The sequence below is a fragment of the Haliotis asinina genome, chromosome 12 (assembly GCF_037392515.1).
Source record: "Haliotis asinina isolate JCU_RB_2024 chromosome 12, JCU_Hal_asi_v2, whole genome shotgun sequence".
NCBI lineage: Eukaryota > Metazoa > Mollusca > Gastropoda > Lepetellida > Haliotidae > Haliotis > Haliotis asinina.
The window spans coordinates 22,438,657-22,457,194 of NC_090291.1; the positions used below are offsets into that span (position 1 = coordinate 22,438,657).

General features: G+C 40.3%; 1 protein-coding gene across 3 annotated transcripts in view; it reads right to left on the bottom strand.

The window, feature by feature from the left end:
* The window catches only part of LOC137259073 (ATP-dependent RNA helicase DDX1-like), a 339,352-nt gene that overhangs the window by 293,598 nt on the left and 27,216 nt on the right, over positions 1 to 18,538 (bottom strand). For all 3 annotated transcript variants that reach the window (XM_067796786.1, XM_067796787.1, XM_067796785.1), the window contains 9 exons: positions 15,698 to 15,774; positions 12,995 to 13,048; positions 11,417 to 11,477; positions 10,561 to 10,619; positions 9,521 to 9,544; positions 8,821 to 8,873; positions 8,550 to 8,610; positions 8,089 to 8,187; positions 6,812 to 6,952 (listed from right to left, as the gene is read on the bottom strand). In XM_067796786.1, coding sequence (XP_067652887.1) covers positions 6,812 to 6,952; positions 8,089 to 8,187; positions 8,550 to 8,610; positions 8,821 to 8,873; positions 9,521 to 9,544; positions 10,561 to 10,619; positions 11,417 to 11,477; positions 12,995 to 13,048; positions 15,698 to 15,774 — 629 coding nt within the window. The remainder of the gene's footprint in view (positions 1 to 6,811; positions 6,953 to 8,088; positions 8,188 to 8,549; positions 8,611 to 8,820; positions 8,874 to 9,520; positions 9,545 to 10,560; positions 10,620 to 11,416; positions 11,478 to 12,994; positions 13,049 to 15,697; positions 15,775 to 18,538) is intronic.

Consider the following 18,538-nt stretch of genomic DNA (forward strand, 5'->3'; position numbering starts at 1 on the left):
AAGCCACAAAAGAAGTTGTCCCAAACTGTTGTTAAGCAACCATGCATCTTCACATTACTGCTTGATAAATGTAACATCTGAAGACATTGTGGGGAAACAAGTGTATGACAGGAGATCCCTTGATGAACCCAGCTAATCTTCCCTATCTTCTCTAGATAATGGAGCGGTTAGTGACATCACGGTTTGGCAATTTGTGCAAAAACCAGGGGTCCAAGCTACGAACAATTTCAACTTCTTCCAGCGCTACATCTTGCAGGTAACTTGAATAAAGCAGAGCCATTGTAGATGCAAAAACCCTAATCTCATTATTGTTATTGGATTATTGCCTCCCAGCAGTTTGAGACCAGCCAACCTGTACACCTCAAATATGACCACACATAACCACAGAGATAGCTTGATCGAAGTAGTTGCCATTAACAGCCTTTGTGGATGCAACTGCACTAACTGCATGAGGTATGTTAGCTCTGGGCGAATCATGACAAGCAGACCTGTACACCTTGAGTATGACCACATAGTGTTTTGACTAACTTCTGCAAGAGACATTTGCAAAACAGCAATGAAAAGTTAGTTTCAGTTTTGCCAGAGTTTCTTGGAAGGGCAGATAGAAATGTTGAGAGAAATCACATCAACGTCCACAATCAAAGACAGAATAGTAAAAGTTGTATCAGGCCTGCAATCTTTGCAATGTAGACATGATCAAGTGCTTCCTGTGTACCACCCTAGAACTGTCAAGAACATGAAGTTCATCAAGGACACAGACAGAGATGGCCAATCATCTATCTCTTGTGAGGTCCATCTTCAACATCTATGTTAGGGCATGATGTTTCAGGATCTTGGTCATATCATTATTTTCAAGAAATGCCAACTCTGTATCAATTGCCAAACGTAGAGACAGTGCTTCCCTTAAGCTGTGCAGTAGTATACAAATACAGGGGATATCCTGCCAAAAACTGTGGCATAAAACCTGCAGGGTCTTGCTTCTTCTTACAGAAGGTTTTGAAAAAAAACCAATCATATAATTTTGCATCATCTAAATCTTGGGTCAAGAGTATGTGAGCTATGGCAATGGCCTTTGCTTTCACTGAGTAATCCTTCATACCCGAGAGTCCAGATGGAATAAAAGGAAAGTGTAGACAGCTTACTAGCACCTATGTAGGTGGACATGGAGGTTTGACTAATTTGGCGGTTCATCTACTGGATTTCTGAGTTGTCTAGACATCTTCTTGTCTGTCGCTGTGTCATGACCATAGTCGGAGCTAGACGCCTAGTGGCACTGATCTTCTGTAGTACCTAGGGAATATGTAAAAATGCTTGAAAAGTGTCTGCTTTTTGTCCCTGTAAAGATTTACTGTGTGTGGCAACTGCAAATGCCACCAGATCAGGCACTGGAGTGAAACAGTTCATCAACTGTGTCAATGTTTCCAGCATCAACCGCGTGATACAAGTGCAGTGATACAAATGACTTATAGGTACATACAGATTATATATCAGGATATATATATTGCAATCATAATATATCCCAATACTACTTATGTAATTACTTACTTAGAAAACTAAAAAAGGAATGTGTTTGTATGTGTTATCTTTGTTACATGATCAGAGGAGTCGGTATGTAAGTTAAAGAGTGCGAATATTTTTCAAACTCTGTGAACTGTAGAATACTTGTCTTCAAGGAAGTGAAATATGTTTTAGTTGTTTGACAAATAACAATATTTATTAACATCTATGAATGATGTCTTAGCTTTGTTAAAAAGAGAATGAAGATGAGACAAGTTTTTGAAAGTGTGCTTTCAAAAGTTTGTCTCATGTTTGTTCTCTTTTTTCAGTGATTCTGACTTATGATATAATTTACACTGAACTGTTTGTGAAAGCATTGGTGTAGAAACAAAACGTCCCAGTGGAAACTTCAGTTTAAAATGTTTATATATGAGATCAAGGTATACTGAGTATGTTTGGCTGTACTTTCTTCAACATTAAATACTGAAATTTTGTCAGATCAAGAGCTTTTTAAGTGTGTGTAAATGTAACATAAGTTCAGCAGTAGAACAAAATTTCAGTCATTTTTTTATCATATCTGTTCGGCTTTCAGAAAACTGGAAAGTATCAGGATACAAAATCATATCAACACTATCATATTGTGATGGTAATTGTCTTGCAGGTTCCTTTCCAATACATATAGGATTCATTGTCTTTCCTCATTAAAATGGTATCAGGATATACCGTCTCACCACTTAGACACTACACAGCCCTACTGGAGACATGCCAGTCTGTAAAAAATTGTGTGGTCTGGTGTCACATACATCTAAGTTAAGGGATAATAGAAGTGACAGTAAATGAGGGAAAAAATCTGTGTGGGCTGCTTTGTCTGGCTATAAAAAAGCATCTTCCAGGATATCCTGGGATATGTTCAACCCAATCAAAGGCTCAGAATGTCCACTAGATAGTAGAACAAAAGAAGATGGTGCTGAAAAGAAGACTTGGACCAAAGACACCAAACTACTGTAACGCTGTCTGTGGAAGTGTCTTGATGCATGTCCTTCAGATTGTCCTGCCAATGTGTGATCACTAGAATTCGAGCCCCAAGGCAGGCTGGTCTTTCAGAGGAGCACTTCATCCCTATAATGATGTGTCTTCAGCTATGCTGAGAGTGGGATTTAATTCTGCCTAGGAGACTCCTCTGTCATTTGGTTCTGCTGTCCACAAAGATGATAAACTTGGTACTAATTGCTAACACCTGGGTCATAACAGGCACTTGCAGAGTTGAGGAATTTCAGCCTCTGACAGCACTTGTGGTAAAAGCGCAGGAGGCACAGGTGGTAAGTATATGAATGTGCCTCCCTTCCCCACAGATCGATGTTTTGGATCCATGTTCCCAACTGGTGATTAGATGTTAGCTGGGGATAATGCCATCTTCTTGATCGATCACCTGGATTATTGTGCTAATATTTTCTAAGAAAGCTATAAATATTTGTTGTAACTGGTGGTATGAAAAAGAGGGGCATTTTGATTTAGATTAATGAATTCCAATGCAGTCAAGGCAGTGTGATTGAAGATCCTTTTGAGACTTCTTTTCACGGCACCACAATCTGTAATTTCAGATGACATTTACGCATAATATGTCATAAATCATTTAGACACAAAACAGCTCTTTGATGAATGAATGCACAAGAACAAGATAATGCCAAACAGCCAAATAAATACACATGATTTACAGCCTGTTCCACATGGTGACATGCAGCAACGCGAAGACGCTTCACAACTGACTGGAACAAAATCTTTTACAGATGGATTTCCCACACCTTTGTTCGGTCAGAAAATAGCAGGAAATTCAATTTGGAGAAATACAGGATAAGTTACAAAATTGTTGTCATTCATCTGTTGACCCATAAATGCTATTACCAAGCAGAAGTCAACTATTTCAAGCTAAGGGAACAAGAAAGCTACATGCATTTTCCGTCATACAAAATTCCCCTATATCTTCAAAATATTAGAAAACTAAGAAATTTAAACTATGAATTGTATATTTATAATACATATTCAATGTAACTTAGAGCATTTTCTCTTGTTTTTGTCTTTTGATTGTGGATTTGAATTGGAAGCTCATGTTGGAAGTCCACTTGGAATCATGGGAATGTAGCTGTAAATGTTCTCTTGTCTTGGAACCGGAACTACCCATAATCCAAAGACCTTTCCAAATATCCCATCCCAGATGGCAAGTTCTTCAAAACTGTACCCCACATCAATTAAAGTTTTCCTCAACCCTAACCAGTTGACCATAGCTTAGCCAATGATTCAATTTCAAGCATCGAATTCAGAATGCACTCATGTGATAAATCAAAAAAGTGTTGGACAGGGAGCATGAGTATGATTAGTAAAGATGTCCTCGTAGTCTTAACCCTTGATGAAGTCAACAAAGATGACTGTGCTTCAACACCCCTGCAGTCCACTGAGAGAGATGTAGATCACTTGAAGAAACAATGACAATTCAGATTTACATTGTTTATCCTGCATTTGAAAAGTAGCATCAGATTTTGCAAATCTTGGGGGAGACAAGTTGTTGGGCTGTGAATAGTTGCCACACTAGTTCCATGGGTCTGAACTGATACAGTTCCTTGATATCAAATATCAAGTCAACAAGGTTGTGAACACAAATTTTGTGATGACTTGTATCTCTTTTATCAAGGACAAGGAGCAGTCACTGTGAAGAGCACATTTTCATTAGATAAGTTTTAAGATAAACCTGCTCCAAATCGTAAAAAGCTACAATTGTGACTCTGAAAGAGAAAGCATTTGCATTGGAGATTGAAAAAGCAGGATGTCCTGTATACAATGATCACAGGTAACTGGAAAGATTGGCAGATGAGGCCTCAACAAATGAGAGACATGAATATAAATTTAGGAGACTGCCAAATAACGTGATGTGAGAACACTGAATGTTGAGCATTTGAGAATCCTGTAGAGATTTCCATGTAGACAGTGAGTGGGTGAGTGAGTGGGTTTTATTTTATGTTGTTTTTAGCAATGTTCCAGCAATATCATGGCAGGGGACACCAGAAATGGGCTTCAAACACTGTTCCGATATGGGGAATCAAAGCTGAAGATTCAACGCTTTAACCACTTGGCTACCCCACTGCCCCCAGTGTAGAGAGACCAGAGGGGCCATTTAGTATGACGAAGAAGTTGAAGAAACAATGGCTGAGTGTGCATAGCATCTGTAAAAACGACAGAAATGTGAGCTACAAGTGAGAAGCTAGTGGCACAAACACCAGTGCAAACAACAGGATCCTTGAAAGAGGAGGGATCTGCAATCCCATTGGTATCAACAGTCCAGAAGAGACAGGGAAATCAATAGGCATCAGGTTCACTATCAATCCAGTCCTCACAACCATGTTGAAACAAACATCCTAATTTCTTGCTGAGATGAGTCAGAATATTTCATATACCAACTCCTTGAGCAAGTTTTAGTTGTGGGGATATGTGCGCTAAATATATACCCTATATCCGAACAAGCTTTATTTGTAAATCACTGCCATATTTTGCTTGAAGAGGGAGCAATCTTCTGATTTAAGCTGAGAATCCCTGTGGTTTGACTTCCTTGATACTGCTCCCCTGCAAACAGAAAACTAACCTTCATGTATATGCCGGCAGACAGAACATTGCATTTTCCAACTACACATGCCATACAGTCTACACACAATAAGTGGGGAACCAAGGGTGAAACTGTTTGTTTTCCAGATGGAACACACTTTCTGCTTCCCTATCCCAAAGCCGTCCTTGCCCGTCATTTATAAATCCTCCTCGAAGATGCCAAAATATATCTCACCTCACCCCCAAAACGATCTCTGGAAGAAGATGTCCAATTCAGGTAAGACAAAAGACATTGGCACCCCAGTGTGACATGATAGAGTGAGTGAGTTTAGTTTTACATCGCACTTAGCAATATTCCAGCTATATGGCTGGGGTCTGTACATAATCATGTCTGGACCAGACAATCCAGTGATCAACAGCATGAGCACCAATCTGCACAAATGGGAACCTATGACATCTGTCAACCAAGTGAGCGAGCCTGAACACCCGATCCTATTAGTCGCCTTTATGGCAAGCATGGGTTGTTTCAGGCCTGTTCTATCCCAGATCTTCACAGGTGTGACATGACAGAGAATAATTAAAGCTGATCAACTGGTGCATGCTTGGCATGAGCTTCCAGTGATGTCCTATATAAGTGCCCTATGTAAGAAAATGGACCAGAGGAGCGTTCTAGCAAGCTGTTCAGAGAAGCTGAAAACTGTTCCAAGTTTCCAGAAAACTTATTAAAAGTCAATCTCATGAATACACCATATTCCAATTTAAACAAGCACTGTCACTAAGGTGACATAATCTCCATTCACAAATTATCAAATTAAACTTAAAAAGTAATGAAAATGAAGGCAGTAGTTTAAGACGAAGTTAAATGTGCCTACCCAAGATGAAGCTTGGTGATGAATATGAAAATCCAGGAGTGAGTGAGTGAGTGAGTGACTTTAGTTTTAAGCCACACTCAGCAATATAATTCCAGCTATATGGCGGTGGTCTGTAAATAATCTAGTCTGGACCTGACAATCCAGTGATCAACAACATAAGCATCGATCTGCACAACTGGGAACCGATGACATGTGTCAACTAAGTCAGCAAGTCTGACTACCCCATCCCGTTAGTCACTTATAACGACAAGCATAGTCGCCTTCCATGGCAAGCAAAGATTGCTGAAGGCCTATTCTAAGCCGGGACCTTCAAGGGTCCAAAATCCAGTTCTTGAGATATCATGTTGACAAGCTTAACATGCAGGTGAACATGCTGAAATCTTCAAAGTGTAGCCATGACCTGGAAAATTATGTGAATTTCACCAAAAATCAACTAGGCCCTGTACCTTCCCTAGAATAAGTTGAATGTGAAGAAACTCCAGTGAATGGTTCTTGAGGTACCTTTCTGACAAGCTAAACATGTAGCTTAACATGCTGAAATCTAAAAGTGTCACCAAAATCGAATGGGCCCTGCACTTTCCCTAGATTAAACTTGGTGTTGAATATGAAGAAAATTATGGGAATGGTTCTTGAGATATATTGCTGACAAGGGTAAAAGGTCAAAGTCCCTTGTGACCTTGAAATGAAGCTTAAGGTCACCAAACTTGAGAGAGACCTGTCTTTTACTATGATGAACCAAGGTACCAATCCAAAATAGTAATTCAAGTGTTCAGTCAAAAGCAGTCACACAACCTCTCAGTAATGTCAGTACTTTAAGTATATGGAAATTTAGGATAGTGTTGAAAACATACTGCCATTTTCTTGACATCAAATGAATGAAGGGTTGCAGAACACACGATCATCTGTAGACGCTTGCCATCATTCGTGACCTTGGGGATCTGTTGGTGGAGGCGATTGATGAGGTCACCATAACCCTGAGACAGAAGCCCATCCTGTCGGAACAAAAATTACTGAGTGAAACTGACAGTCATAAAGACAGTTAAATATTATCACAGTGGAAACAAACTAAGGGTAATCTTTTGAGACAGTAACCATCAAATGATGTGTTATCACTCTGGCACCATGTGGTATCCAGTACCTAATCTAGCACGAAATCTCACTCAGGCACCAAGTGGTATCCAGTACCCAGTCTACCACGATATGTCACTCAGGCACCAAGTGGTATCCAGTACCCAGTCAACCACGATATGTCACTCAGGCACCAAGTGGTATCCAGTACCCAGTCTACCACGATATGTCACTCAGGCACCAAGTGGTATCCAGTACCCAGTCAACCACAATATCTCACTCAGGCACCAAGTGGTATCCAGTACCTAAAACAATATCTAACTCAGGCACCAAGTGGTATCCAATGAATAGTCCACCACGATATCTCAGTCAGGCACCAAGTGGTATCCAGTACCTGATCAACCACAATATGTCATTCAGGCACTAAGTGGTATCCAGTACCCAGTCAACCACGATACGTCACTCAGGCACTAAGTGGTATCCAGTACCCAGTCCACCACAATACGTCACTCAGGCAATAAGTGGTATCCAGTACCCAGTCCACCACGATACGTCACTCAGGCAATAAGTGGTATCCAGTACCCAGTCCACCATGATACGTCACTCAGGCACTAAGGGGTATCCAGTACCCAGTCCACCACGATACGTCACTCAGGCACCAAATGGTATCCAGTGCCCAGTCTAGGACCATATGTCACTCAGGCACCAAGTGGTATCCAGTGAATAGTCCACCATGATATGTCATTCAGGCAGCAAGTGGTATCCAGTGCCCAGGCTAGGACCATATGTCACTGAATAGTCCACCACGATATGTCACTCAGGCACCATGTGGTATCCAGTACTTAGCCGTTAACTCATTTACTCAGAATCAACAAACAATCTACTCAAGGAATTAACTACACCTGCTAGTCAGATGGTATTTGGCACACAAGTCAGTAGTAAGTTGTCCGGTGTAAATAAATAATCTCCAGATTTCTTGGTCAGTAGGTTTCTAGTATACCTAGGAACAAATTTCTAGCTAATACAGATATCTATTTATTGTGAGGAAAGTTGTACTTACACACTCGTCCAGTACGAAGAATCTGATTTGGTGGAGAGCTAGCTTGCCTGTAGAGATGAGGTCCTCCAGACGGCCAGGGGTCCCACACACAATGTCAACCTGCATACAGGAATCACATTCTCATTTCTTTATAGGCCATATATTAACTGTTGAATATCCGCATGGAAAACCCCTCTATCAACTCAAGGTTAAAAGTAAAGCCATAACTCTCAAATATGGTGACAATGTTTGCTCAAGCAATTTCATTTACATCATTCCTTAAAGCAGTGTATGTTGTTGCTATGATGTTGCGACTTGCACTTATTTGATCAGACTGACTTTTAAATTTGAGGTATCTGTTTTAAGACATAATCATAAATGTATCAAATCATACATATCAGCATTGGCAGCAATTATCATTTGGAAAGTAATATATTGTGACATTCGTTAAAACAAAAGACAATTTCTGGCCTGTGGCATACCCCTCTTTCCAGACAATCCACCTGTTCCTTGGCACTGACTCCGCCAATGATCAGTAGTTCCCTGCAACAAAGGAAGTCAGGGTCATGTCTCCAGTATGCTATACACCACTACAGCATGAAAAACCACATCAAAACATGGATGGGATGGGTGGGTGGGTGGGTGGATGGGTGGATGGATGGATGGATTGATGGATGGATGGATGGATGGATGGATGGATGGATGGATGGATGGATGGATGGATGTATAGCTCCCTGCAGCACAGCAGCTTACCTCACTTCAGGGTTCTTGACATGTTTCTTGAACTTCTGAAGCTGAGTGAGTGTCTGCAAGGAACAAGCATATACCTCAATTGTACCTCACACATAAATGTCGCTTTCTGATAAGCTAATTGCTCTTCTACTATTTTCAGTGTACCCCACTTACAAATGAGGTACATTTTCAATGTACCCTGCTGCCAATGGCAGCTCATTCAGTAGTACTTCTTCACGTTGAATAACACTGAAACACACATAATGCACCAATGTTTTTCAAAGGCAAATTGATGGAAGGGAGATAACTCTCAATCTGTTTTTCTTGTGTTGTCTGCAAGATCTAGCGATGACTACAAAAAGATTTACCTCAGATTCCAAATAATAAATTTCACAAAACTTACAAATGTAGTCCTTGTGAAAATTAAGAAGGGGAATTACATTGCAGCGATTTTACTAAGACAATACCTGCGGGGAAAAACAGCAAGATGCAAGAGAATTATTTGATTCACACAGGTTGCCTGAAGTGCACAATCCTATACCCATGCTTCAAACAGTTCAAAATTAACATTGACGTGTTCAATAAGATAAATATGTTGTTTACTGGTCCCTTGGGGCCCATGGGTTGATGTACCCTCAATGTTTGTTGATGTTGCCATAAACAAACATTAAAGGCACATCATCACATGCCTCAAGGGCAAATATTCTAATAAGTTACTCACCTGTTCAGCCAGCTCCCTGGAAGGCTGCAAGATGACAGACAAATACAGTAACTACACCATAAATGACAAACTGTTTGAACAATTCATCAACTTACAAACAAAATGTACTTAAACTAAATATTTAATTTTATCAAACATATTATTCACAATGTTCTTACACTACTATAGTTGTAATCATAACAGCATCTGCATGTCAAACAGAAGTCTACCATCAGTCTTTCATTTAAAACTCACTCAAATGCTAGGTGTGGGAATGTGCCAACAAATGACAAAGTGTCACCTCTACGATGATAGCCTGTGTACCGCCATGGAGTGTGACACAACTCTAAGATAATGAATACACAACATAGTATTACCTCTACGATGATAGCCTGTGTACCGCCATGGAGTGTGACACAACTCTATGATAATGAATACACAACATAGTATTACCTCTACGATGATAGCCTGTGTACCGCCATGGAGTGTGACACAACTCTATGATAATGAATACACAACATAGTATTACCTCTACGATGATAGCCTGTGTACCGCCATGGAGTGTGACACAACTCTATGATAATGAATACACAACATAGTATTACCTCTACGATGATAGCCTGTGTACCGCTATGGAGTGTGACACAACTCTATGATAATGAATACACAACATAGTATCACCTCTACGATGATAGCCTGTGTACCGCCATGGAGTGTGACACAACTCTATGATAATGAATACACAACATAGTATCACCTCTACGATGATAGCCTGTGTACCGCCATGGAGTGTGACACAACTCTATGATAATGGATACACAACATAGTATTACCTCTACGATGATAGCCTGTGTACTGCCATGGAGTGTGACACAACTCTATGATAATGAATACACAACATAGTATCAACTCTACGATGATAGCCTGTTTACCGCTATGGAGTGTGACACAACTCTATGATAATGAATACACAACATAGTATTACCTCTACGATGATAGCCTGTGTACCGCCATGGAGTGTGACACAACTCTATGATAATGAATACACAACATAGTATTACCTCTATGATGATAGCCTGTGGAGCATTAGGGGCTGGCTTAGCATTGACAGCACTGGCAGCTACAACATCAAAACACAATACGATAAGACTTCTTCCTGAAACACAGGTCAGTCTGCTGCCTACAGATCAATCAGATGGTTTGACAAGCTGACAAGAGAGTTCATTCTCTTCCCACATAAGTTACTCAAGTCATATGTTGCAACATAATGTGTGTTCTAATACAGCCCATACAGCCTCAGTAATTTCTGTAAGCTTCAGGAAATCTTGAAACTCTTCCCCTACATGATCTGCAAATGTTTCTTCAGAACTCAGTCATGTTATGGAGACAATAGCATCTCCAGCACCTCATTAACAATGGACAAGTTAGCTATTAAATGTCTTGTGTGTCACATCAACATAAGTCATCAGCAGTGGAGGGATATTTGTGGCCCCACTCTCTATTGCTTGTTTCAGATTTTCAGTTACACATAAAATACCAAATCTATCCTTCGCATATTGATCAACCAACTCTATGGCAGCTGCAACACTGGATGTACGTCAATGTAACACATGCTCAGACTGGATAGAAAGATTTCAGATGATTCGTGTTGCAAATTTTTCTGCCTGGTGATTTTACAATAACCGGGAAATATGGCTGTATTTGAACAGAGGTGACATGGGAAGATATGACTTGTGTGTCCTCTGTGGTAAAAGAATAAACAGAGTTATTACAAAACGTTCAAAACCTTGAATATGTCACAATACTTCACAGGCTATTTCTTCAGGAAAAAACTTTCTGGGATTGAGTTTCAATACGAGATTCCTTGTCTCTCACACAACAATCTATGGACAGAAAAGAAATGCAGCTAGAGCTCACCCAGAATCCTTGATTCAACAACACAGGTCGATGCAGCCTTACACAGAGCAGTGTAACCAGCCTAGAATCAGGGAAATATGAACATATAAGACAGCATAGTGACAAGCAAATATCAGTAAATATAAAACAGCCTGGTGTCTGGGAAATATGAACTGTATAACACAGCATACTGCCAGGCTAATAGACTGGTGTCTGATTGGTCACATTGTTTCCATGTATCTCCCTGTGGTAACGATGAATTCAGGTGAATTGACAATATGAAGAGATGAGCAATTTGCATGTGTCAGGATCAGGAAAGCTGTTACGTTTAGATAATTCTTTCAAGTAACCTAACTCTGTTACCTCAAAGAAAGTATTCAGATATGGGACCAATGAGATTTGGCGTTAGTAATTGAAAACAGATGACAACAGTGAAGTATTCATATTGGGTACAAGTAGTAAAACTTATCTCACAGACATTCTATTGAAAAAGATACAAGTTATGACCACACAATTTCACAGATGTTCTAGAGTTAAATCCTAGTCTGAGATAATCAGAACTCCACTGTAAGACAAACCATTCACTAAGACAAAGGTGATGTCTAGACAGGTTAATAAACTGCTTTGATGAGGTAAACATGCCATCACCTACCTAATAATGACATTATGCAAACACCAGTTAAGGGTCGTTAAAGATCCAGCCCAGAGTAAGCAATCAAGCATCCAGTAAATATGCCAAGAAGATTAATACCACTGTATTTCTGTATTTCATAGGCTATTGTAGGTTACACTCATTTTTGTATCAGTCAGAAAATCATAATCTTTGTATTGTTTCAGTTGTAGTTAAATAGTCTAAACCTCCATTTGTCCATCAGTAGTGTTTAGACTCCCCACACAGGTCAGCTCTAGCCCTCAGCCCAGAGACTTCGGACTCTTTGCTGAGTTAATTCACCTAAGCAGACCAGCACGCCAGTTAGATAAGGGATTTCACCTTAGCCCCATATCATAACAGAACTCTCCTTCCCAATCACACAAATAATGCCATCATCTGTGGGAACTGTTGCTAGGCTGCCAGGATATCAAGGTATGGTGAGACCATTCTGTAGGCACAGTTTTGTTCTTCATGAGTAGACACTAGGATGTTTAACATGCCCTATATGTACTGGTAATATACTTCATGTCTGCAGTTCATGGAATCAGGTAAGGCAATGTGTTTGTGTATATACACTTGATTGTTTAGATAAGTTGTATGGAGTGTAACAAGAGTTTCCAGGTTGAGACTGTCTCTGATAGTCCTCATCTCCACATAGTAAATGTGAATTTCCATTAGGTTTGACAATTTCCACTGGACTGTGACATCACTGATGTTTCATGCAACAGGAATACACAGATGCATTACCCTAAAAACTAGAGACAGATAGGTTGGCAGTGAAGAATATGTATGTTAATAATCGAGAACTCTTTATGGTGTGATAACAGTCAAAATTGATTGACGATTAAGATGTAACAGAAGTAGGCATTTTGAAGGAATTATGTAAAACTTCAAAGCATTTCAAAACTGGCTTCTACAATCTGTCCAAACTATCATCAACTTGTTACCTGTGGAGGGTACTTGAATGGCTTATCTCCAAAATTGAATTGCATCTCTGCATTCTGTAAAACAAAACCATACAATCCTGTGATTCACCTTGTGAGCAAGAGGTAATGTTGGTGTGGTATGATGACATGTAAGTCATTGATCACAAGACTGTCTGGTCCAGACTCACTCATCGAGCTGGAATATTGCACAAGTGCTTCATGAAAAGAAGAGCAGACCTTGCATAATCATGATAATTTTTTTCAATGGACAGTTACGCTCCACAGTCTACGCTCTACGGCATCCATCTTTCAACAACCTGGGGTCTGTGTGTGAAATATATACATCATGTCAGAAAAAGTGCAAAACATTTCCAGATTGACATCAAAAACAACCTGGTTGATCTCTCAAACACTTGACAGCATGGTTCTGCAGCCATAATTGGACATTTTTGATTAAACATTATTTTTTATACTTACCTGGTTGAAAGCCAACAATTGCCCTAGCACTCTCCGATGCGCTCAGTCTCTATACTTATACCACAGAGAAGAGAGACGACCTTATACGTAGCTGGGTCGCGACCCCCACAGGTCACGTGACCCCTTGACACTTCATTCCCTGGCGGCGACAGAGGCCCCCCAACTGAGAGGGGAGGCGGGACGGAAATCACGACTTCTTGGCTTTCAATCAGGTAAGTATAAAAAATAACATTTAATCAAATATGTCCAATTTTTTACATACTTATCATAGCTGAAAGCCAACAATTGCCCAGGATCCCACAGTAGGAGGAGGGCTAGAGGGGGTTAAGACCCAGATCGTCTTTCAACCTGCAGTAGTGTAAGTGGTTCCAATGAGGGAGACCGAAGGTCGGTACGGAAGAGCAACCCGTTCCCTTCACCCCTGTAAGTGACCTCATCTGTGGTGAGGAGCCCACATAGGGAGGAACCACTTAGGAGGGAACTAAAAACCCAACCAAAACGATAACAGAGAAGGAGGAAAGATTCAAGCGTTTATTAACAAAGAATCTCAGAAAACCGTGGAAGGTTGCCCTATACCTCTAGGGAGCCTATGTAAGTCTTAGTGTGTTTCATCTCCTGACGAACAGTGACCACGAAGAATTACAAAGTCCCATTGTGCTTCCAGAATGGCCAGCAAATGGTCGTGATCGAACCCATCATCCAGATACATCACAAACGGGACCCTGTGTTCGTGAAGGAAGTGGACAATGGGTTGAGTTACTTGCGTGAACAGCCATGGGGCGGAGGAAATCCCGAACGGAAGAACCTTCCACTGAAAGTGGCAACCTCCGAGGATGAAACGGAGATACCTGCGATCGGGTGTATAGATCAGGATGTGCAGGTACACATCCTGAAGGTCGAGGGATATCACGTAGTCCGAGGGCTCCAGCAACCGCATGACTGATCCGAGCGTCAAGAGTAAAAAATATGGCAGCTGTACGAGGAAGGAAGAGCTGAACTTCAAATCATGAATCAGCCGCCATTTTCCCCAAGTTGTTTTTGGGCCTGAGAAATACCGGTGAGTAATAGCCAGGAGTCGAGTACCCTAGTGGTCAGAGAAACTTCGTTTGACCTACTCTTTTTGGATCTCTTTTTCCTCCTCCTTCTGTCCGGAAAAGGTGAGGGGGAGATACTGGAGGAAACCCCACCATGCTTCTGAAGGGGCCCAAACCGGCGAACGTCATTAGGACCTGTGGGTCCGTAAGTGCTTCCTGTTCACTTTCAAGGTCAAACTCCTTCAACCGCTGGCGAATAATAATCTCGTCCCCACCTGCTGAGGCAGAGGGGGAAGGGGAGTATGAGGAGATGGAAAGTGAGTAACCCTCGAGGAGGTGAAGGAAGCTGGGGTGGTAGCCGTAGCCGAGGGCTTTTTCTTCCAACATTCCTGTTCGGATCTCCGGATAGCGACCAAGTAGGCCTTGAATTCCGGGTCTGATAGATCATTACATTCTGAACAACAGGAATCAGCTGCACACGTTGGTTTGCACCCCCTGCAGACAGCATGAGGGTCTTTCTGACTGTTATGAGTCCCGCATCTCCCACAGAAGGGGGCATAGACCCGATCCATAATAGGCTACGTTGCAGACATCCATGCTGCAACCACCCGTAGGGGTACGAACTCTTAATACCCCGAAGGATTCATCCACACACACGGAAGGGTGAAATAAATCCGGAGGGTTTGGTACCCAAAAGTACCCAAGTTTGGTGCACAGAGGGATCGGTGCACGGAGGGTTCGGTACACAGAGGGTTCGAAGTGTGTCACAAACCCGAAGTATCTATGAAGTCTGAAGCTCTGGGACCAGAGGGTCCGTCGGTGCATGACCCCCGTTCACTCCAGCCCGTGTGCGTGACGCACGTGCAATCTGGGACAGTAGCTACCTGTCGGACAGGTGAAAAAGTGGGTCACAGCTACCTGAGACTAATGAGGGGTTAATTAGTCAATAATTCAAAGATGGAACACCAATCCTAGTAAACCTACCCAAAGTAGGGGGTAACAGCCACGTGCTGGAACCCCAAAAGAGCGCAAAACCCTTAGTAATAAGCAGGTAGAGAGCAAATTTTAGAGACTGAGACAGGGTCGTCTCACTTCTCTGTGGTATAAGTAGAGAAACTGAGTGCATCGGAGAGTGCTAGGGCAATTGTTGACTTTCAACAATGATAAGTATGTAAAAAGTATATGTTATTTAGTGTCCCTGTCTGCCACTCACCTTGAGGACCACTGCAGCAAAGAACTGATCTTGCAATATGTGTTTTGGAAGGTCATAGCCCTTACCCAAGTCAATGCCTGTAACAAAACATTTCTTAGTCATTTCAACAATTTTATCCACAAGTCTGCTGTCCTGCATTTCTTTGGGAGCCCTAATGCTATAGGAATTAAACAGCTACAGTTGCTTACTAAAACAATGGTAAATACAGATCACGTTTTGTGCCAGTGAAAAGACATGTGGAAAAGGTAGTAATCAAATGACAAAATTAGTGTAACAGCACTACTGCTCACCAGAGTCAATATTATGTCCAAACAGACAGCCACATGTTCTGCATAAATGTAGTTGGCATGTTGTCCTATGCATAGAGCTGAGGTCACAAATCAGTTCAAGTTAAGAAATGTCCTTGATGGATGACCATGTTTGGCAGCTCAATTCCTGAGAGTTTCTATGACTTCAGTCCTACCCCACAACAGCGATTGGGACTTCTCCCAGGAAACACTGCCGAATCGAACCCATCAAGAACTTTCCAGAGAATATGAAGGCTCCCCAACACGACAGCCTTCTTCATTACCCAGATTGTCAGAATGGCTGTGCTCCCGGTAGAGAACCCAGGCACTCTCTTGATATGCGCCAAGAGATCAGGAGGTACCAAACCAAGGGCACCGAGAACAATGGGGAGCCTGACGACAGTGTACTTGGTGATATTTCAAAGGTGAGGTCCATTATTATTATTATTGTTATTATTATTAATTCTAACTAACACTAACATCGTAATGATCATATCATGAAACTTCATAAGTCTGACATTGTAAATTTGAATACACAGTTAAATGAGCATTTGAGACAATTTACTGGCATGATCAAACAGAAAGTTGAAAACACAAATACTGCAAAAAGTGTGACAAATAAGTTCAGTATACTTCTCATTAAAAAGATATCACATTATAATGTGGCAGTGTCATATCTTCCATGTTTTACCTGTGTAAATATGGTATTGGTGTTTAGATTGTGTTACTTATTTGATTATATCAGGTATCAGTCCTGATTGCCTTAACCCCCTGGATGCTGAGTTTTTTTCAGGCGCACATTTTCATAAGGTTTCAAAAGTGAACGTTGTGCGAGAATTGCACTTGCATGGTCCTGGATCTGCGTACGCCTGTAAAATTGCACAGAAATGTAGAATGTTTAATTTCCTATCTGTTGGTATAAATATAACTGCGTCTACCTGAGGGGTTTGAGAAATAGACACAGCTAAATGTGTGCATTAATAAACAGTAAAATTCTCCGTTTTACATCATGCACCAATAAAAGCACTCTGCTATGATTTATTTAATTTGTCATCTTTACGGAAAATGTGAGCGAAGAAAATACAGCTGGATATCTGAACGACGTAAGTGTATATGAAATGGATTTATGTGCTAATGCATAATGTCATAGTCACAAAATCAAAAATGACTTTCTATGACATCAAACGTCAACAGAGAGGTCATGCATGTATAAAGATAAGGGGGCATAACTTCACTATGCTTTAAATTAGGTCAATGTAACTCAGATCACATGGAGAAAATTTGATGTGGATATTTTCATTATGTTTTGTTCACATTGAACCAAACTATTCCAATACAAAGTTTCCCAATGTGAGAGGATACCTTTAGGTAGTTTCACAATTTGCAAGAAAAGATGCCAATGTACTACATCAGAAAGCAGGTAATAGTGATTTGGATGGATCTATCCGATACATAATTTAGTTCTTAGATTCCCATATTCTCCTGTTTGTGTAGATGTATTTTGATTAATTTTACATCATTATAAATGGAGTAACAGCCACATTTTCAAATGTAATGAAATAACTGAAAATAATTTAGTTGACGTCATGCCATGTTTTGTGCACTTTGTGACATCGGAAAATGACGACACTGGTTTGCTGATTAGTATATATCTAACCTAATTTCCACTCAATGTGTAAAAGGTCTCGGCTTATGAGTCAGAATTCAACACTTTTTAGACAAAACATAAAATGAATGATTTTACCACTGAAATAGCATCCTGAATATATCAACATTTAGACGGTTTTACTACATATCTTATTGTGAGCAACACGTGCACCTGATTGGCATCAATTTAGAGTACATGAAAATTTCACAACACCTGAATATTCATTGAATATTCATTTAGGAAATAGATTTTTCTTCTTATGATTATGTAATTATTTCACTTCAGAGGTATGAAAGGTACAAAGAGATCCCTTTTTCAGTACAGAACTATTAGAATATGGACGTAAGGTTTGTCCAAATTAAGACATGACCTGGTTTATATATATTTAACAATTTTTGTATAAATAGTGTTAGATAGAGTTACAGTTAGATATTCTTAGATGTTTTGTCTATAAAAATGACACAAACCAATGCAATGAACACGACAATTCCTTTAAATATGTGTGCCTCTACATTTGATAAAATGTACAAATCATTTTCATGAATATTATCAGTTTACATATAAGTTCACATGCAAACAGCAATATTTATCCCAATATATTGAATATTGTACATCAAAGCCAACTAAAGCAGATGTTGAAGTAATGGCTATGTGTGATCTACCAACACTTGTGTAGAGGCTTTAAAAGGTGGTATCATACACTTACTGAGTCAGTTTCCCATGTAAATATTATTCAAACAATCAAAAGCATTCAAAAGAAGAAAAACGCATGCCTTATAACCACATATGATATGGTGTTCAACATGGATATATGCAGATACTGAAATCAGTTGCATGAAAAAATATCTGAACGATACCCAAAACATACATCACAATACTGAAAGTGCAGTCGGAATGATATGGCCA